The sequence below is a fragment of the Salvelinus fontinalis genome, chromosome 8 (genome assembly GCF_029448725.1).
Source record: "Salvelinus fontinalis isolate EN_2023a chromosome 8, ASM2944872v1, whole genome shotgun sequence".
In the NCBI taxonomy this organism is placed as follows: domain Eukaryota; kingdom Metazoa; phylum Chordata; class Actinopteri; order Salmoniformes; family Salmonidae; genus Salvelinus; species Salvelinus fontinalis.
Window position 1 is genome coordinate 39,642,380 of NC_074672.1, and position 21,361 is coordinate 39,663,740.

At 41.3% G+C, this 21,361-nt stretch overlaps 1 protein-coding gene and 1 long non-coding RNA gene across 7 annotated transcripts in view; one reads left to right on the forward strand and one right to left on the reverse strand.

The window, feature by feature from the left end:
- Nucleotides 1–21,361, forward strand: part of LOC129861228 (GRIP1-associated protein 1-like) — a 44,766-nt gene that overhangs the window by 13,011 nt on the left and 10,394 nt on the right. Inside the window, exon 5 of one of the 4 annotated variants that reach the window (XM_055932457.1) lies at nt 5,859–6,007. The exons of the other annotated variants lie outside the window; for them this stretch is intronic. Within the exon in view, the coding sequence (XP_055788432.1) occupies nt 5,859–6,004 (146 nt within the window). The 3' untranslated portion in view covers nt 6,005–6,007. The remainder of the gene's footprint in view (nt 1–5,858; nt 6,008–21,361) is intronic. 4 annotated transcript variants of the gene reach the window in all.
- Nucleotides 5,889–14,695, reverse strand: LOC129861229 (uncharacterized). Of its 3 annotated transcripts, none has more exons than XR_008760521.1 (5): nt 14,419–14,695; nt 13,627–13,710; nt 6,231–13,400; nt 6,070–6,150; nt 5,889–5,977 (listed from the first exon to the last, which is right to left on the reverse strand). It is a non-coding gene; the product is annotated as an uncharacterized LOC129861229 (long non-coding RNA). The 3 variants fall into 3 exon arrangements; XR_008760522.1 differs by having other exon boundaries at nt 6,231–6,435; nt 9,216–13,400; nt 13,627–14,695; XR_008760520.1 differs by having other exon boundaries at nt 13,627–14,695.

A 21,361-nucleotide genomic window follows, 5' to 3' on the forward strand; every position in this document is an offset into this window, starting at 1 on the left:
TTTAGAAACCTTTGGCAGCGATTACAGCTTTGACTCTTCTTGGGTATGAGGATACAAGCTTGGCACACCTGTATTTGGTGGAGTCTCTCCCATTCTTCTCTGCAGATCCTCTCAAGCTCTGTCAGGCTGGATGGGGAGCGTCGCTGCACAGCTATTTTCAGGTCTCTCCAAAGATGTTCGGTCGGGTTCAAGTCCGGGCTCTGGCTGGCCCACTCAAGGACATTGAGACTTCTCCCGAAGCCACTCCTGCATTGTCTTGGCTGTGTGCTAAGGGTCGTTGTCCTGTTGGAAGGTGAACGTTTGCCCCAGTCTGAGGTCCTGAGCGCTCTGTAGCAGATTTTCATCAGTGACCTCTCTGTTCTTCATCATTCCCTTGATCCTGATTCCTCCAGACGTGATGCTTGGTATTCAGGCTAAAGAGTTCAATCTTTGTTTCATCAGATCAGAGAATCTTGTTTCTCATGGTCTAAGAGTTCTCCAAGCAGGCTGTCATGTGCCTTTTACCGAGGAGTGGCTTCAGTCTGGCCACTCTACCATAAAGGCCTGATTGGTGGAATGCTACACAGATGTTTGTCCTTCTGGAAGGTTCTCCCATCTCTACAGAGGAACTCTGGAGCTCTGTCAGAATGACCATCTGGTTCTTGGTCACCTCCCTGATCAAGGCCCTTCTCAACCCATTGTTCAGTTTGCCCGGGCGGCCAGCTCTAGGAAGAGTCTTTGTGGTTCCAAACTGCTTCCATTTAATAAGAATGGAGGCCATTGTCTTCTTGGGGACCTTCAATGCTGCAGACATTTTAGTTCCCTTCCCCAGATCTGTGCCTCGACACATTCCTGTCTTGGCGCTATACAAACTATTTTTTCAACCTCATGACTTGGTTCTTGCTCTGACATGTGCTGTCAACTGTGGGACCTTTATATAGACAGGTGTGTGCCTTTCCAAACCATGTCCATTCAATGGAAATGACCACAGGTGGACTCCAGTCAAGTTGTAGAAACATCTCAAGGATGATCAATGGAAACGGGATGCACCTGAGCTCAATTTCGAGTCTCATAGCAAATGGACTGAATACTGACATAAATAAGGTATTTCTGTTTTTTATATTTAATACGTTTGCAAAAAAATGTCTAAACCTTTTTTCGTTTTGTCATTATGGGGTATTGTGATGTCATTATGGGGTATTGTGTGTTGGTTGATTTTTCTGTTTATTTAATCTATTTTAAAATACGACTGTAACAAAGAAAAGGTGGAAAAACTCAAGGGGTCTTAATACTTTCCGAATTAACTGTATGCCTACATATTTTGCTTAGTATTTTGTCTGTCGAATGGCAATGTAAGTTTTAAAGCCAGTTAAGATTTACTTTCATTCTGAAATGTAGCCCAACTAGGAAGTAACAGCGTATTTTCGCTGTTCGTGCAATTTATTTTTTGAATCGTGAGTTTATGGTTATGACCGTTGAACCAAAAAACAGAGGGCGCTTAAAGATGAGAGTTGACTGTTGATTATTCCAGTACATCTTGTTTCATGTCTCGAGGGCAAAAGTAGAATTGTATTTCACCTTAAATAAACTATTCTCTAACTACTTGCATAAATAGACACTATCCTGCTCCTTCACGGTGGGGGATTTATTCAATTATATTATTACATTTGAACCTGACTCACTGTCTTCCTTTTATAATCCACTCTTAAATGTTTTTCCGTTCCTATTTATAATTACGTAAAACTTAAAATAATATCCCGGAAGTTTATGTGCTTAAATCACAGAACACAACAGATGCTTTTTAGAGACAGGCTTCTATTTAAGCCAGGCTTCTATTTCCTTAAAGCACACCGCTTTTCTTCATTTGCATAGTTAATTGTTTAATTCCAGCATTCCCTTCCAGCAATTTCTTCATTTCCTGCTCATATGTGTTATCATTTACACACTTTACACTGTCACATTTATTTTGTCTTAGTATATTTTATTTTTCTAAGTAGAGTCAATGTCCTTGACAGAATAATTACTTTCCTTGACTGTGCTTTTTCAGCAGTTCTTAGAGGGTGATCGGCCGATTTCTAGGGGTCTGTACTCCCGAAGTTGATTGTTATGATTTCCAGTTAGCTAGCAGTTCTCAGCTGTTAGCAGCCAATGGCTAGCAGTTTCTTACTGGTGATTTAATTTTTTTGTCATTACTGAATTATTTAATGTAACAAACAATTCATGGTAATTCATGTTAACTTCGTAAATAATTAATTTAGACATGGCATTTATTTGAAACGCCGCTTTTATTTTTGTGAAATGTTTGCAATTGCTTGGCTATTTAAAGGGACAGGCGGCTATTTGAGATTTGGCGTTTAACATTTTACGGTAATTCGATTTTAAATTTGCCACTATTGGAGCGCTCAGACTCACTTGAAACAGCTCTTTGTTCAAACTAATAACTCTATGATAAGCTGTGGGCTCTGCTTATCATTTTATTTTGTATTTTAATAAGGTCTGGGTGGTTCGGCTGGCTGTGTATTTGAGATTCCTCTGCACCCTGTTCTGCTGTTGTCCTCGACAAGATTAGCACAAGTTCCGTTCTAAGTATTATCCGTGCTAATTTAACGTCCATGAGGCATTATGTAGAGTGGAGTGGTAAGTGGAACACCATTACCATATAAAACTGGCAGAGTTTACAAGAAAATCTATTCAGAATGAAATTCAAGCACTTTTTAGAATGATTAGCACAGTGAAACATAATAAAGTTATGCTAAGTATGCTAGCTGTGGTGTTGTTATTGGCTAGGTAGTAAAGACAGTTTCAGAAATTCACATCGAAATGGCATATTTCGCAGATCCAAAACGTCAACCATAGCAACATTTCACGTTAAACTGACGAAGATGGGCTTTAAAACGTACCATAAGCTCAATAGAGACTGACCCAGTTTCACTACCTGGACTTGTCATCAGTGCTCAGACTTGGGTCTCTGTCTGAATGCCGTCCTTATTGTGAGCGTGCGGGCACTCAAGCTCAATGATATCATCAGGCTTTAGTTTCATGAAGGTCTGTAGCATGGTGATAGGGCTCAGAGGGCACACTCCAGGGCATGCCTTTAGGAAAGCACTAGCAAAAAAGATTTGAAGTAGTTCACTCTCAAATAAAACTCTCGTTCACCCTGGATGTTTTTTCTTGATCTTCATAATGGTCCTCCTGTTGGCGATGTTGAAGAGGATATTTTCATCGTTTTCTTTGTAGATGTTGTGCATTTAAATGTAACTACTGCAATAATTGATTGAATTATTAAGACTTTTATGTAGGCCAAGTCTTAGTTACATGATACTGAAAAGAGAGCTTGTTTGTTGAAAATGTGTCTTAAGTTAATCATGGCGTAGAGACAGTACAGGTATGAGGTGAAAGATGCAAGGACAATGGCAAGATTTCTGAACCTAGAAATGTGTTTACACTACACCATGTTCTAAAATGCTACAGTGTTTAAAGCTCATTTCACATTGACATTTATTGCTTATAACTTTGAATATTTAGCTCAAATCTTGGAAGTATTCAAATTCACTTTTAACTTTGACGGATGCATCCTTTCTGTGCTCCTCTTCTATAACCCAGTTAAATGAATCTCAGAGAGAGCGAGAGGGAAAAGGAGATTGAGTAGTACTGCTAGCAACGCGCATGACCCACCCACCTGAAGATCTGTCGATTTCCTTTGATGGAGGGGTGCAGAATCCTCTTGTCATTTAAATCTCGCTGGATGGATTGCTTTCATTTTACTCCTGCGACTCTTTCATACTCTTCTTGCGACTCTTTCATACTCTTCTTGCGACTCTTTCATACTCTTCTTGCGACTCTTTCATACTCTTCTTGCGACTCTTTCATACTCTTCTTGCGACTCTTTCATACTCTTCTTGCGACTCTTTCATACTCTTCTTGCGACTCTTTCATACTCTTCTTGCTCGTGCCTGCTGTTTTTCCCCGCTAAATCTACGACCGTGGAAATGATTGTAATGACCTGGCAAACACACCCCCGGTAATGGCTGAAATGGGCTCAATGGAATACATTGTCTTTCCGTTGCGTCTATTTGTATTTATTATGGATCCCCATTAGTTCCTGCCAAGGCAGCAGCTACTCTTCCTGGGGTCCAGCAAAATGAAGGCAGTTATACAATTTTAAACACGTTACAATACAATTACAACAGATATCACAACACATTGTGTGCCCTCGACTCTACTACCACATATCTACAACACAAAATCCATGTCTACATGTGTACGCCTGTGTTTGTGTCTGATTGATGATGATTGTATGTGAGTGGGTGTGTGTAGAGTCAGTGTAAATGTGTGTATGAGAGCAAATGATGGAGTGTTTGTATGTGTGTTGGAGTATGTGTGCGTAGTATGTATGGCCCTGTGTGCAGTCCAAAAATAAAATGCAATCTTCAACTCAGATAGTCCATGTAGCCATTTAGTTAGCTATTTAGCAGTCTTATGGCATGGGGATATAAGCTGTTCAGGAGCCTGTTGGTGTCAGATTTCATGACCAAGAGCTCGGCCCCAGTGATGGTACTTGGTTGTCCGCACCACTCTGCAGCGCCATGCAATCGACGGCAGTGCTCTTGCCATACCAAGCAGTGACGCAGCCAGTCAAGATGCTCTCAATGGTACAGCTGTAGAACCACTTGAGGGCCTGCCAGGCCAAATAATACCCCCCTCTACGTCACAATGGGATTCGATAAACTATTAGCGTCCGTTGCTATATCAGCGGTGGGATGACCTAAGGATTAAGATTTTGGAGATCATTACAGCCTAAATGACATTCTTTTTATCATTGCTATGCAAACGAGGCTGATTTCCACGTCAATTTCACTGTTCCAGCAGGTTTAGTTTAGTTAATGAAATAAAACATTATTTCAAACTACTTTTGGTTACCTTGTTAACATTACAACATGAAATCCATGTCTTGAAATGGCAGAGAAAACATGCAATCTGCTTGACACATTAAAGTGACTTACCTTACAGATCAGGAAGTCAGCTCATTTCAACTCCATTCATATGCAAATCTGTTTGATTCATACACTGGCTTGTCTGGCTGTCATTTTTTTATTTGAACCTGCCATTCCCTTGTCTACACTGAAATAATATAATTTTAGTAGTCCTCTATTATGATTTTTGATTTTTTTTCATAGTTCATTAGTACACCGTTCTAGTTGAATATATATGTATCTATTGTAAGTCCTAGGATACAACAATGAAAAATGTGGAACATATAAATACCACCAAAGGACACCTTACAACGTATAATAATGAACACCTTGTGAAACAAGCTATGAAAACCAACCTGCCAATATTTAAGATTTTAATACATAAAATTCAATCGTTTTTGGTAGAGTTGTGTATTTAATTTATTTTCACAGATTTTTTGTGCACTCAGATGGCAATCATAGAATAAAATACTGAATTCTGGTGTGTGGAATATATAGAGGTGGTTGTGGTTGCTGTGTGGGTGGGAGGGAGGTTCTGCCTGTCACTTGTTCTCAACAGGCAGCCAGTCTCAGAAGAGGGAAAATGAGTGTTTGCAGTGCTAGTGTTTTTAGTTCATCTGTGTATCTTACATATTATGTGCCCAGTATGATGGTGCAATAAAAGTTTCGTAGCAGATAATGACAACAATTGCAGTTGTAAATGATGTAATGAAAAGTTGGAGGGTGGTTGGTAATGAAGGACCTCAGGTGGATCCACGTCTGAGTGTTGGGCAGAACCCAAAGGGAACAGGGTAGCAGACAGACGTAAACAAGCAAACACACAGGTTACACTTTACTGTGAGAAAATTTGATGGATTAGTGCAGTGTTATAAATGGGAGATATGTACTTTTCAACACTTTTGGAAGGTATAGTCTACCTCACGCTGGTCCCCCTCCGACTCAGAGCACAGAGAATCAGACTGATCCGAACTCACTGCTTCTGGTGGACGGTATACCTCCAGGGGGGCTCGGGACATTCGATGGTCCTAAAGTCATTTGGAGAGAGAAATTGAGAGGTAAGCTTAGCATAACTACCATTTTTCTTGCTTTCTCAAATGTCATTCAAAGCTTAACACACTTTGTATATTGGGCTTCACTGAAGTGTCGGGGGCCAGTGCTTCCAGTGGTAGACCGTCCAGCTGCTTCCACAGAGGTAACCCTAGGTAGGCAGAAAAATATCACTGTTAGGGAAACTAAAACTAGCTTCAGGTTATTTTGTGTGCAAAGGCAAATAGTTACCTGAGATTTTTTATATTCACTTTAACAGATGGTGACCCCAGCAAGGAACGAAAGAGCAGTGAGGTTTCCCAGGTCTCGTCTAACTTTCGTCCTTCTTCCAAGCCAAGTAATATGCCCCGGTGTCATAGCACTTCCTCCCCTTCTTGATTCTGCTCCGGTAGCTCTCCTTCTGTTTCTCCTGCACCTTGTCCATGTTCAGTCCTACCTTGATTGATGACAGGAATACATGCAATTATGGTTCATATTACAAATACATTTCTTACAGGGACAGAAAATAAATGATCAGCGGATAATAATTTTTGCCTGGTCAAAAACCTTCACATCCTACTCAGTCTGTGCCTGAAGGTAGTACTCGAAGGCGTTCTGATCTGGTTCGACAACTTCCACCAGATCAGGTGGGGTTTCAGTGATCCGAAAGTCTGTTATACCTTATTCCAGCGTTCATGACTTCGGTCACTCAAGATGACCTTAGTAAAAACCACCCTCCTGTGTGGCTGGCCATCCTTTCCGCGTATGTAGATATGATTGTCTAACAAGTTGAAGAGTTGTTGAAATACTCCAGTCCACATCACCTAGTTCAGGGCCTTTGGAATTACCATAATTGTTTACACCTATCCATTTCTTATTTTATTTTACCTTTATTTAACTAGGCAAGTCAGTTAAGAACAAATTCTTATTTTCAATGACGGCCTAAGACCAGTGGGTTTAACTGCCTTGTTCAGGGGCAGAACAACATTTGTACCTTGTCAGCTCGGGGATTCGATCTGATCAGGTTTAACTTTTAGCTAGACACCTCAATATGACAGACAAATAGCTATCGTTGGAGGCTGCTGATGGGAGGATGGCTCATAATGATGGCTGGAATGGAGTCAATTGAATGGTATCAACCACATGGACACCACGTGTTTGATACCATTCCATTTACTCCATTCCACATACTGTATAGCTATCAACTAGCTAACGTTAGACGGAAAATGGTTGTGAACAAATGGTTGTACATAGCTAAATCCGTCCAGTTATCTAATTGCTTAACGTTACCCTGAATTGTGAATTTCTCTGAATGTTGCTCCTCTTGTCCAAATCAGTGGTGTCTTCATAGTACTCCCAAGTGACGCAGTGGTCTAAGGCACTGCATTGCAGTGCTAGCTGTGCCACTAGAGATCCTGGTTGGAGTCCAGGCTCTGTCTATGTAAGGACAGTAGCTAGCAACGTCACTCTAAAAACAGCTTAAATTATTTATTCCTATTTAACAATGTGTACCATCAAAAACACCATCCTTGGAGAGAAATACAGAGGTAATTTATTTGCGCGGACTGAGCGGGCGTTATTGCGGTGAAATAGAACTAGAACTGCCCGCATCCTCCTCCCTTTGTGACTGCTACAAGGTAAAATAGAGCCAAGCAACCTGCATTGCAACTGACGCTTTGGTTCATTACGTAATCCAGTCAGAATGTTGCAAGTTCTAGCAACAGTCCTAGCAACAGAAGCTAGAACTCATCAAATCCCATTGTGATGTAGAGGGGGACTCTATTTGGCATGATATGCCCATGCCAAACGTTCTCAACCTCCTGAGTGGGAAGAGGTGCTGTCGCGCCTTCTTCATGACTGTGCATGTGGACCATTTTAAGTTCTTAGTGATTTGGACACTGAGGAACTTGAAGCTCTCAACCCGCTCTACTGCCACCCTGTCAATGTGGATGGGGGTGTGCTCGCCCCTCAGTTTCCTGTAGTTCACGATCCTCGGTCTTACTAACGTTGAGGGAGGTTGTTCCAGCCCCACACTACCAGGTCTCTGACCTCCACCAGCGACAATGACACAGCCTACAGGGAGATCAGGCCTACCAGCGTCTTGTCGTCAGCAAACTTGATGATGGTGTTGGAGTTGTGCGTTGCCACGCAGTCATGGGTGAACAGGGAGCACAAGAGGCGACTAAGCACACACCCTCTTATCTAGGTGGGTGAGGGCAGTGTGGAGTGCAATTGAGATTGCGTCGTCTATGGATCTGTTGGTATGCAAATTGAAGTGGGTCTGAGATGATGGAGTTGTGTGCCATAACCAATGGGTGATCTCGCTCGGACCCAAATCTTCTGGGTTGGTGGCAGCCCTCACACTATGTTAATGACAAAGCGTGCATAAATTGCATTGAGTTTGTCTAGTCGAGGCATCGCATTTCCTAATGAAGCCAGTGACGGAGGTGTTATTGGTGGAATCTCGAAACATTCCAATTAGCGCTAGCAAAGCAGCCCTGTAGCATAATCTCTGATTCTGGAGACCATTTCTCAACGAAGCGAGTCAGGGGTAATTCCTGTTTGAGTGTGTGCTTGTAAACAGGAGTACCTGATCTGATTTGCCGAATGGCGGACCAGGGAGAGCCTTGTATGCTTGCTTGAGGGTAGATTAACGGTAGTCTAGGACTTTATCGCCCCCTAGTGGCGAGGGAGACGTGTTGATGGAAGTTGGGCATCACACCTTTCAATGAAGCAGAATTAAAATCGCCGGCAACCAGAAAAGCAGCCACCGGATGTACGTTTTTCTGCTTGGTTATAGCCTCGTACATTTCGTTTAATGCCAGCTTGTTATGTTTCTTGTCCTGAGGTGGAATGTATACAACAGTCACAATAACAGCTGAAAACTCCCTCGGGAGGTAAAAGGGTTGGCATTTGACCATAAGGTACGGGTGAACAGTTAGTCAACACTTCAACCTCGCTCGAGTCAGCACACCAGTTGTTGACGAAGCAAACCCCTCCCCCCTCGATTTCCCCAACTCCACTGTCCTGTCGGTACGGTGAATGAAGAATCCATAGAGTTGGATAGCTAAAGAATAGGGGTACCGCAGACAACCCTGAGGCTACGGCAGAGGACAGGAAAAAGTCAAATAAGTCCCATATATTGTCTGAGGCATGTTTCAGAAAAGCTGAGAATATTGCAGTTTCGAGAGTCATGTCAGATCTGAGGTCATCCATCTTATTATCAACTGACTGTACCTTGGCCAATAGAATGGAGGGAAGAGGTTGCCGGTTCTTCCTTTGCCTTAATCTCACCAGGATCCCCCCTCTCTTGCCTCTGTAACGTCGGTATTTCCTCTTGGGTAGCCTGAAAATTTAGTTGGAATTACAGACAGAGCCCAGGACAGATGAGTTGAAGTTAAAACCAGAATTGAGGTAACTGCCAATCTGATGTTAGAATATAAATTAATCTCGGTTGTAAGAAATGACAGTGGATATATTTTTTTTAAATTAGGTAAAAATAAACAACAAAAGCAAAGTTTGGTCGGAGCTAGCAAATGGCGCTGTACTAGATGGCCGCCATCTTCACTTTGTTATTAAGTTATAATTACTTACATTTGCTTTCATTCAAGTATTTTTGTCAACCATCTTCCTGAAGCAACATTAGATCCTTGGGTCATAGAGCTTTATGGGAGTTTTGATAACCACTTGATAGGAAGTCTATGTCGATTCACATGGAGGGCCAACTAGAGGCCTAAAAAGGCACTACCTCTCTGTTTAATTTTCAACACCACTCCGACTTGATGCTGGATCACGCAAAGTGGAGGGGAAGGGCTAAAGGAGGTTATCGGGATTGAGCCTAGAAGTCCAATGGTCAGTAGTGCTGTTTTTCTAGCTCAGAGATGAGTGGAGGTTGATATGACCTAATAAAGAAGTCTGTGCTCATCTCTCAAGGGACTTAATATCTTTCAACAGTTCTTGGCGTGCGCGCGCGAGCACACACTGATTCCAGTTTGCAGAGTGGTGGAGGTAGGATCCTTTGTACCTCTTGTGCCCTGTAACAACCTTGGTTTTAACAATAAGAGGTCGTTATTTAACATAGTCATCCTCATTTAGAGGAAGTGGGTTGGACTTTCCATCCCCCGCATATGAGATGTGGCTTCCTCTCCTCTATGTGTGCTCTCCTCCTGTTTTTCATTTCATGACTGACTGATTTAACATTGTAATGCCAGGCTAGATTCTGTTAAGGCCGTCATCTTCCAATTGTAAATATTGTGGTGCTATGAAAGTTGAAGGTCTCCTGTTCGCTGGACTTCGCTGGTCAGACTGCGTAAACAACGGGGTGAAGTGGAGGGGGAAAAACATTCTTAGCCGATGTCTTTGAAGAGAGAATTTTGGTTTTCACTTGAGATTTGGCTTATTTGCATGTTGTTTAATGTAGCTAGAGCAGTGACACTACAGAGTATTCAAAAGATGCATTTAAAAACACATTGTATTATTGCTAGATATGAACATGTACACATCTGGCAAAGGAAAGCTCATAAAAGCTGATACTCAACACGGATATTAATTGGATCCTATAATGATCTACCGTATCTTACAATATTTACAGCCAGCTGTGCTGTAATGTTAGTGCAGATGTTTTTTTGGTACAACAACAGGCGTGCGGGTGGGGCATAGCGTTTTGTATTCAGGACAAAAATATATTTAGTAAAAAACCATGCCCTCCCATAACATCAGCCAGATCCACAGAGCAGAGAAGGCTGTAGAGGCCATGGGAAAAGGAATGGGGTCCCAACCTGTAGAAGGCAGGCAGTAAGGCGTTGGTGGTAGATGAGAGCTGACATTAGCAGGATGTAAATGATTCAGGATGCAGACATGCCTCAGTGAACCCAACACTCATCTTCAATAATGCAGCAGAAGGCTCAGCCCTCTGGTCAGCCCTGCTGGTGAGACGCAACGGGATGGGACGGGAGTAGCAACGGGATGGGACGGGAGTAGCACCCAGTAATGTTAGTGCCTGCCAGGCAACAACGGGACAGGTGCACCCAGTAATGTTAGTGCCTGCCAGGCAGCAACGGGACAGGAGCACCCAGTAATGTTAGTACCTGCCAGGCAGCAACGGGACAGGAGCACCCAGTAATGTTAGTGCCTGGCTGCCTACCTGGTCACACTGCCTGTCTGTCTGCTCTGCTGCACCATGCATCGTAACATAGTCCTTTCAGCAACTAAGTAGCACCACGTCATGTTCTTGTAGGTAATGGATATGTTGACAGTTATTTAATTAATCAATTTGAAATTGTTCCAACCTACTTTCCTTAGTGATTTTATTCTTACACAGCTTGTGGATGTGGTTGCTGGGTAATGAGCCCCAAACTCTCCACACATTAACACTGTGTGGATGATTCTACAGTAAAGTATTCACTCCCACCCTCTTAACCCGGAAGCCAGCTGCACCAATGTGTTGTAGGAAACACTGTTCAACTGACAACCGAGGTCATCCTGCAGGCGCCCAGCCCGCCACAAGGAGTCGCTAGAGCAGCCTCCCCCCGGACAAAAATGAAAAGCTGAAATATCTCAAGTAATAAACCCCTTTGTTATGGCAAGCCTAAATAAGTTCAGGAGAAAACATTTACTTAACAAGTCATAAGTTGCATTGACTCGCTCTGTGTACAATAATATTGTTTAACATGATTTTTTAATGACTGCCTCATCTCTGTAACCCACACATACAATTATCTGTAAGGTCCCTCAGTCGTGAAGTGATTTTCAAACACAGATTCAACGACAAAGACCAGGGAGGTTTTCCAATGCCTGGCAAAGAATGGCACCTGTTGATAGATGGATAAAAAACTAAAAAACAACAGACATTGAATATCCCTTTGAGCATGGTGAAGTATATTAATTACACTTTGGATGGTGTATCAATACACCCAGTCACTACAAAGATACAGGCGTCCTTCCTTACTCAGTTGCCGGAGAGTAAGGAAACCGCTCAGGGAATTCAGCATGAGGCCATTGGGACTTTGAAACAGTTAGTTTAATGGCTGTGATAGAACTGAGGATGGATCAACATTGTAGTTACTCCACAATACTAACCTAATTGACAGAGTGAAAAGAAGATAAGCCTGTACATCCTGTTTGCGACAAGGCACTAAAGTAATACTGCAAGAAATTAGGAAAAGCAATTCACTCTTTGTCCTGAATACAAAGCGTTGTGTTTGGGGCAAATACAACACATTACTGAGTACCACTCTCCAGATTTTCAAGCATAGTGGTGACTGCATCATGTTATGGGTATGCTGGTAATCATTAAGGACTGGGGAGTTTTTCAGGATAAAAAGGAGACTGAATGGAGCTATGGGAGAACCTGGTTCAGTCTGCTTTCCACCAGACACTGGGAGATGAGTTCATCTTTCAACAGGACAATAACCTAAAACACAAGACCAAAGAAGACTGAATGTTAATGAGTGGCCGAGCTAGTTTTGACTTAAATCTACTTGAAAATCTATGGCAAGACCTGAAAATGGTTATCTAGCAATGATCAACAACCAATTTGAGTATTTTGAACAGAATAATGGGCAAATGTTGCACAATCCAGGTGTGGAAAGCTCTTAGGGACTTACCCAGAAAGACTCACAGCTGTAATCGCTGCCAAAGGCGCTTCTACAAAGTATATACTCAGGGGTGTGAAGACTTCTGTATTTGATTATTAATACATTTGCAAACATTTCTAATAGCATGTTTATTATGGGGTATTGTATTGTGTGTAGATGCGCGAGAAAAAACTATTTAATACATTTTGTATTCATGCTGTAACACAACAAAATGTGGAATAAGTCAAGGGGTATGAATACTTTCTGAAGGCACTGTATTTAATAGAGTTTTGAGGAGTGATCAGTTGGTGTAATAGAGATGTCTTGACGTGTTAGACAGCGGTCTAGCCAGGGGCGAAAATCTGATATCAACCTTGGAGGGGACAATTACATGAAATTTTCTCAGGAGCAATTCCTGAGGGGGACACCAAAAGTAGTGCTGTAACACATAGACTATGTTGTAATATGTTAAATGTATATTGAGGGACCATAATCACTACTACTGGATAATTGTTAGGTACAGTAGTTAACTGAAGGGTTGTCCCAACTTGTTTAAATCATTATAATACTACTAATAATAATAGTTATAGCAATGTTCCTTATCAGTGCAGTGTTCCTCTCTCTTGAAACGTTTGCAAGAGTTTGCGGTTCTATAAATTGTGGGTGTGGCTGATATGGTTTTGTGTCATCACTGAGGTAACTGGACGATGCTGTGCCACTGTCCCCTATACTGGTGCTGCTGGCAACAAGGGTGACACCTGGTCCTGCCGTGGCTGTGACACTGTCCTCAAGTCTCTCTCCTTGGCTCTTTCCCTTTCACCACCCTCACTGACTCACAGTCTGTCTCCTAGAAAATAAATAAGGTGTTTGCTGTACTCCTAACTACCGGTACCCAAAACTACACAATTAATCACAACAGCAATACCATTGCCTTAAACAAATCTTGGTTCAGTCACCAGTTTAAATTGAGAGTGGGGGTATTCATGGCATTTTCCAATTATGTCCCTATTTTACAAATCAAAAAAATTGAGTACCTTTCATAATGTTGCCAAACAAAGACTCAACAAACTTACCTGAGACTCCCTGTCTCTGCCAGTCTGTCCCTGCATATCTGTCCCCAGCTCTGCAGTCTGTGTGCCATCTGTTGCCTGCTCTGCCTAATGACATCATTGTGAAATATTTCCATTAGCATTTCACTTCTTTCTTATGAACATTTTATCAACTGGTCTTTGAGATTTTAGGCTACTAGAGTTCTTACTTTGCGTTTTGGTGTACTGAAAAATACTCTGATGTCCGTCTTTTTACTTTTTTCTGACATTTTTCTACCTGGCTGGCTGGCTGAACGGTCTAGCTGCACACACACATTTACACAACACATGCTGCAACGTTTTGAAATTTTAACATAGTTTGTTTCATATTGGCTGGCTTCCAACAATAGCTGAATTTGCAAAGCTAGCGAGCACCAATTCCATTTCTGTGGTGTTTGCTATAATCTTTGCTACCTGGTTAAAGGTGAAAAAAATAAAAAATTCACTAGCGACAATTTAGCTTTTGCAACGAGACCATTAAATATATTTAAGACAATGGTATAAGAGAGTGTAGTTTTGTTCAGTTTGGACTTCAGTTTATCGCTAACCTTATCACAGGGACTTTGAAGCACTACAGCTGCATGCTAATCTTGGAATAAACTGACGATAGCAAATATTCCATCTTTGACGACGCCACATAAATGGAATAGGTACTAGCTAGCTTGATAGTTAATGTTTGCTTTAGTTTGCGCGCTAGCTCTGCAAATTCAGCTAGTGTGTGAACCCTGCAACATGAAAAAAATATATACATTGCTAAGCCGCGATTGACTGAATTACCTCACGTCAGTTACGTACATTGAGTGCCTTTCGGACAGTAGATACGAGCCCTCTATTACCTTGCCAGCTAAAGAACTGGCAGTGGATCAAACCATTGTGAGGCAAAGGGCGGGGGGGTCGCAATCTTGTGAAATTTAAAAACGCGCTATTAAGTGTCTATAATCAGTACAAGTGCTTTCATTGCGTATTATTAATATTATTGAAATTACATAGTTATGTTTACAGTGATATATTGGGGGGGACAAATCATATTTTCCCCAGGATGGGGGGGTCGTGTCCCCCCGTCCCCCCTGGGATTTCCGCCTATGGGTCTAGCGATGGAGGCAGAGGGTGAGAGACAAATGGAGATCGTCAATAATATGACATTTGAAATGCCTATTATTTTTTTAACTTTTCAATGTTTACTGTTAATTTCTGCTCATTTCCATTTAGTTTTTTTGTATATTTCACTTGCTTTGGCATGTTTCCCATGCCAATAAATTGAATTGTGATTGTTAGAAAGCGATAAAGAGTCATATTTGTCACATACGTAGAATACAACAGGTGTAGACTTTACCGTGAAATGCTTACTCTCCCAACAATGCAGAGTTAAAAAGTAAAAAACATTTGCAAAAATGAAATGGTAACAATAAAACAACAGTAACCAGGCTATATACAAGGAGTACCAGTACAGAGTCAATGTGCAGGGGTACAAGGCAGTTGACGTAATTGAGGTAATATGTACATGTAGGTAGGGGTTAGGGTTAGGAAAGCAAGTCAAGATGCTCTCAATGGTGAAGCTGTAGAACTTCTTGAGGATCTGAGGGCCCATGCCAAATCTTTTCAGCTTCCTGATGGGGAAAAGTAATTGTTGTGCCTCTGTCGGTGTGATTGGAACGTGATAGTTCCTCAGTGTCCACATCACTGAGGAACTATCACGGTCCAAGCACACCAACAGAGGCACAACAATTACTTTGTTGTACTAAATTACTAAACACCTCAATGCCATCAGATGAATATTTGCTTGTAAGCTGGAATCAGGAGGATCGAGTTAAGGTCAGATTTGTGTGAGGGAGAGCTTTGTATGCGTCTCTGTGTGTGGCGTAAAGGTGATCTAGAGTTTTTTTTTTGGGCTCTATTTGCACAGGTGACATGCTGGTAGAAATTAGGTAAGACTGATTTCAGATTTCCAGCATTAAAATCACCGGCCACTAGGAGCACTGCTTCTTGTTAAGCATTTTCTTGTTTGCTTATGGCCCTATACAGCTAATCAGAGATGCGGACTCGAGTCACGTGACTCAAGATTTGTTTGTCATCTTGCACACTATGTAACACTATCTGTCCTTTTATATTGGAGTGCTTCAGGTTCTGTGCATTCTGTTCTGTGTCTTGACCAATCAGATTCACGGTAATCGCAGGTTGCGCTGGGCACAAAGCGCGTCATCTAGCAAAGTGTGCCCCGCTCCACTGTCCTCCGGTATTTATTTAGCAAACATGATAACACATTACTCCCGACTTAATGAATCAGTTAGATGGGCCTTTGATTTTCATAGGGGCACGTTTTTTCACGGACCTCCTATGTCTTCACGTGCTTGCGCCTTCACAATAGTTTTAATGGTGTTATTAGTAAAGACCATAGGCAGCTCGTGAGTTTCAAGTTTGTGCAAGGTTACAGTTTATCATAATATTTCTACCGATCTGTGTGCCAGTTCTGATTATTGTTTATATAGAACATTTCTTGGAACAGTTTAATATCAATAATATCGTTATCATTTCTCAAAGTCATTGTCACATGGTTCATCAAAGAAATCCAAAGTAATATGATAAAAATCTAGAAGTTTAAATTCAACTATGCTGAGAGCACTAGCCTCTGCCATATGGGCACATTGATACACTGTGATCTACTGGATGGTAAAGAAACGACAGTGTAGAGATGCAGCAGTAGGCCTAGAACTTCCATCGTTAACTAAGTCAAATACATAGAGATGCAGCAGTAGGCCTAGAACTTCCATCGTTAACTAAGTCAAATACATAGAGATGCAGCAGTAGACCTAGAACTTCCATCGTTAACTAAGTCAAATACATAGAGATGCAGCAGTAGGCCTAGAACTTCCATCGTTAACTAAGTCAAATACATAGAGATGCAGCAGTAGACCTAGAACTTCCATCGTCAACTAAGTAAAATACATAGTGATGCAGCAGTAGACCTAGAACTTCCATCGTTAACTAAGTAAAATACATAGAGATGCAGCAGTAGACCTAGAACTTCCATCGTCAACTAAGTAAAATACATAGAGATGCAGCAGTAGACCTAGAACTTCCATCGTCAACTAAGTAAAATACATAGAGATGCAGCAGTAGACCTAGAACTTCCATCGTTAACTAAGTCAAATACATATAGATGCAGCAGTAGACCTAGAACTTCCATCGTTAACTAAGTCAAATACATAGAGATGCAGCAGTAGGCCTAGAACTTCCATCGTCAACTAAGTCAAATACATAGAGATGCAGCAGTAGACCTAGAACTTCCATCGTCAACTAAGTCAAATACATAGAGATGCAGCAGTAGACCTAGAACTTCCATCGTCAACTAAGTAAAATACATAGAGATGCAGCAGTAGACCTAGAACTTCCATCGTCAACTAAGTAAAATACATAGAGATGCAGCAGTAGGCCTAGAACTTCCATCGTCAACTAAGTAAAATACATAGAGATGTAGCAGTAGGCCTAGAACTTCCATCGTCAACTAAGTAAAATACATAGAGATGCAGCAGTAGGCCTAGAACTTCCATCGTCAACTAAGTAAAATGCATAGTCCTTAAGCCAACAAATAAAACAGTAGAAAATATCCTGATGAAAATGTTGGTTCTTTCAATCACATTCATCTATCTACTCCTCCAGTCTGCCTCCGTCTTGATCTGTCTTGACTTGAGCTTTTTGCTAGTGAAGTGCAACATCATATCAAATCATCACTTGGTCTGGCCGCACTAGCGAACTGAGTAGTATGTCCTTCGCCTCCGACTCATTAAAGTAGAAATCCTCATCCAAATCGAGGTTAGTGATCAGTGTTCTGATGTCCAGAAGCTCTTTTAGGTCATAGGAAATGATTGCGAAAACATTATGTGCAAAAAATCTACGCAAAAAATAATTTGGTAAGGAGCACGTAAAACATCAGTTATTCCCTCCAGCGCTTTTCTTTAGCGATGGATAGAGCGCGAGAGAGAGTTACACTCTCAGATTAGACACAACATATATATATTTTTTAAACCAATTCAATTTTGATATACTTGCATATCTATTAGTTGAAAAACCACAGTGTGCCTTCACAGCAGCAAGAAAAGGGCAACCAGTAGAGAACAAACACCATTGTAAATACAACCTATATTTATTGGTCTATTTATTTTCCCTTTGCACAAATGTTACAAATAGCCATAATATAGCATTTGAAATGTCTCTGTTTTTCAAACTTTTGTGAGTGTAATGTTTACTGTTCATTTCTGATTGTTTATTTCACTTTTGTTTTTATCTATTCCGCTTGCTTTGGCAATGTAGACATGTTTCCCATGCCAATAATGCCCTTTGAATTGAATTGAGAGAGATGGAGCGAGAGAGAGATGGAGTGTACTAGGGATTATGGGAGTTGGTTAATGGGGCAGTCAGTCAGGTCTGCGCTGCAGTCATGTGTGGACAGGGAGTTTATTCGTAGACTAGATTCCTCTCCTGGTTAAGTGCTCTTCCCTGCTAGAGAAGTTTTATACTGCTGCAGTCTGTAACCCCCTCGTCTTGTACACCACTGCTGCAGCTGTGTGACGTAGGCCACTGCCTAACCTTTTCATCCAACACTTTGTTCTGCTTGGACAACTCCAGAAACGGCCGACCTTCTAGAATGAAGCAGCTTACAGGTCGATGTTTTATTGGATGTGATACATGACAGTAGGTCCTTTATCAATTTGGGAAGCGTGTTGATTATTGCATCCTTTCTTTTTCACAAAGCCTCATTTCTATTCTCTGAACCTGTTAATGGAAACATTGTCATGGGATTGCTCCACACAGAAAGTCATTTTTTAATAATGAAGTTGTTATAAGTGAACATTGTATAGATCTGCTCTCTTGTAGAGGAATGATTTATCACTGGAAATGACATATGCAATGTAGTGCGTCCGTAACACGAAATGACACGTACAGAGCCTTCAGAAAGTATTCATACCCCTTGACATATTCCACATTTTGCAGTGTTACAGCCGGATTTCAAAATGAATTAAATTGTTGTTTTCTTCGCCCATCTACACACTATACCCCATAATGACAAAGTGAAAACATGTTTTAAGAAATGTTTATAAATGTATTGAAAAGGAAATACAGAAGTATCTAATTTGCTTAAGTATTCACACCCCTGAGTCAGTACATGTTAGAAGCACCTTTGGCAGCGATTACAGATGTGAGTCTTTCTGGGTAAGCCTCTAAGAGCTTTTCACACCTGGATTGTGCAACATTTGCTCATTATAATTTGTTTAATTCTTCAATCTCTGTCAAATTGGTTGTTGATCATTGCTAGACAACCATTTTCAGGTCTTACCAAATATTTTCAAGTAGATTTAGGTCAACACTGTAACTCGGCCATTCAGGAATATTCACTGTCTTCTTGGTAATCAACTCCAGTGTAGATTTGGCCTTGTGTTTTAGGTTATTGTCCTGCTGAAAGGTTTATTAATTTCCCAAAGTCTGATGGACAGGAGACTGATTTTTTTTTTTGTGCCTTGTTGCAAACAGGATGCATGTTTTGGAATAATTTTTGTTCTGTACAGTCTTCCTCCTTTTCACTATGTCAATTAGGTTAGTATTGTGGTGTAACTACAATGTTGTTGATCCATCCTCAGTTTTACCCATCTACCAATGAGGTGCCCTTCTTTGCCAGGCATTGGAAAACCGTTGTGGTTTTGGTTCAATCTGTGTTTTAAATTCACTGCTCGCCCGAGGGACCTTACAGGTAATTGTATATGTGGGGTACAGAGATGAGGTAGCCGTTCAAAAATCATGTTATAAACTATTATTGGACACAGAGAGTCTGTGACTTGTTAAATTGTCCTCCTGAACTTATTTTGGTTTGCCATAACAAAGGGGTTGAATATTTATTGACTCAAGACAGTTCAGATTTTCATTTTTAATTAATTTGTATAATTTTGAAAAGCATAATTTCCTTTTGACATCTTGGGGTATTGTGTGAAGGCCAGTGACAAAATGTTTAATTCAGGCTTTAACACAACACATTTAGGATAAAACTCAAGTGGTGTGGATACTTTCTGAGAACACTATACACTTTCAACAGGCAGGGCTTCATTGTTTCTATAGATCTAGCTTGTATACCTCCTGGCAGTGTTTCCACTTAGCCCACTCTCATCCTGTGGGAGTTGAGAGCAGGCTGGGCTGCAGTTAGTTGTAGTGCCTCTGGGGTGGCAGGCAGCCATGGCTCACTGTGTTGCTTCTGCAGTTCAGTAGCACCAGGACCACTGAGACTAGTAGCATGACTGTTCGGCCATGTTGGCATCTCAGTGCACTTCTGCAGCAAACCTCTTTTATGGGAGGAAGAGACCTGGAAGGTTTCTATGATTCAAGAAAAGAGCAATTCTTACCTATTAGAGATCTTTGTGGTTTTATCAATGTTTTAGAATTCTAACCTTACCAGAGCAAAGTAGAATAACAAGTGTTTGATGATTCTGAACAGGAGGTATCATTAGTTAAAGGAAGGTGAGAATGTCTATCTTCCATCTCTGGTTCAAGCCGGGCTTACAGCATCAGTGAGTCGGTGTTGCAGATGTTGTGTCACTTTGTGTTATGTCAGTCTGCTCTGCATTTGGCTCCCGAGTGGCGCAGCGGGCTAAGGCACTGCATCTCAGTGCTAGAGGCGTCACTACATCACAACCGTCTGTGATTGGGAGACCCATAGGGCGGCGCACAATTGGCCCAGCGTCGTCCGGGTTAGGGTTTGGCCGGGGTAGGTCATCATTGTAAATAAGAATTTGTTCTTAACTGACTTGCCTAGTTAAATTAAATAAATCAAATCTGAGTCAACCGAGTATCCCCGCACTAGTACTAGAAGGAAAGATGGGATTGGAGATAAAGTACATATAGGCTATATTCAAGTATAGCTTTTTGATGTCTATTTCTATTGTATTTATTTTCCTATTAAGTACATTTCTTACTAGAATCACATGAAGATGAGGGTGACTTGTTAAAGTCAAGAGCGCAGCATTTTTGTACTGTATTATAGCAATGAAAGGCAGTCTACTTGTGGTGTTTACTGTCAGTCTTCACAGGTGACAAAAATGTCAAGCATAGCCTGGAACAATAAAAGCAAGGCAATCCCACCAAAGGTTGGCTAATCCTTAAAGGGGTACTTCAGGATTTTGGCCTTTTTCTACTTCCTCAGTCAGATGAACTCATGGATACCATTTCTATATCTGCATGCAGTTTGAAGGATGTTGCTAACTAGCATTTTTTTATATTTTTTCATTTAAACTTTAATCATGCAAGTCAGTCAGAGCAAATTCTTATTTACAATGACGGCTTATCGGGGGACAGTGGGTTAACTGCCTTGTTCAGGGGCATAACGACAAATGTATACCTTGTCAGCTCGGGGATTCAATCTAGCACCTTTTCGGTTACTGTCCCAATGCTCTAACCACTAGGCTACCTGCCGCCCCAAAGCATTAGTATTAGCTCAATGACTGGAAGTATGTAAAACTGCTAGCATGCTAGTAGATACCATAGACTTCTAGTCGTTGCGCTAAGCATCGGCTGGCAAAACTACCTCTTAACTTACTTCATACTGGATGCAGAGACATACAAATTGTATCCATGAGGTTATCTGACTCAGGGGAAGTAGATAAAGGGCTTCATTGCCAAAATCCCAAAGTATCCCTTTAAGTGTTGGAACTAATGTCTCCATTATCAATGTGTTGTCTCT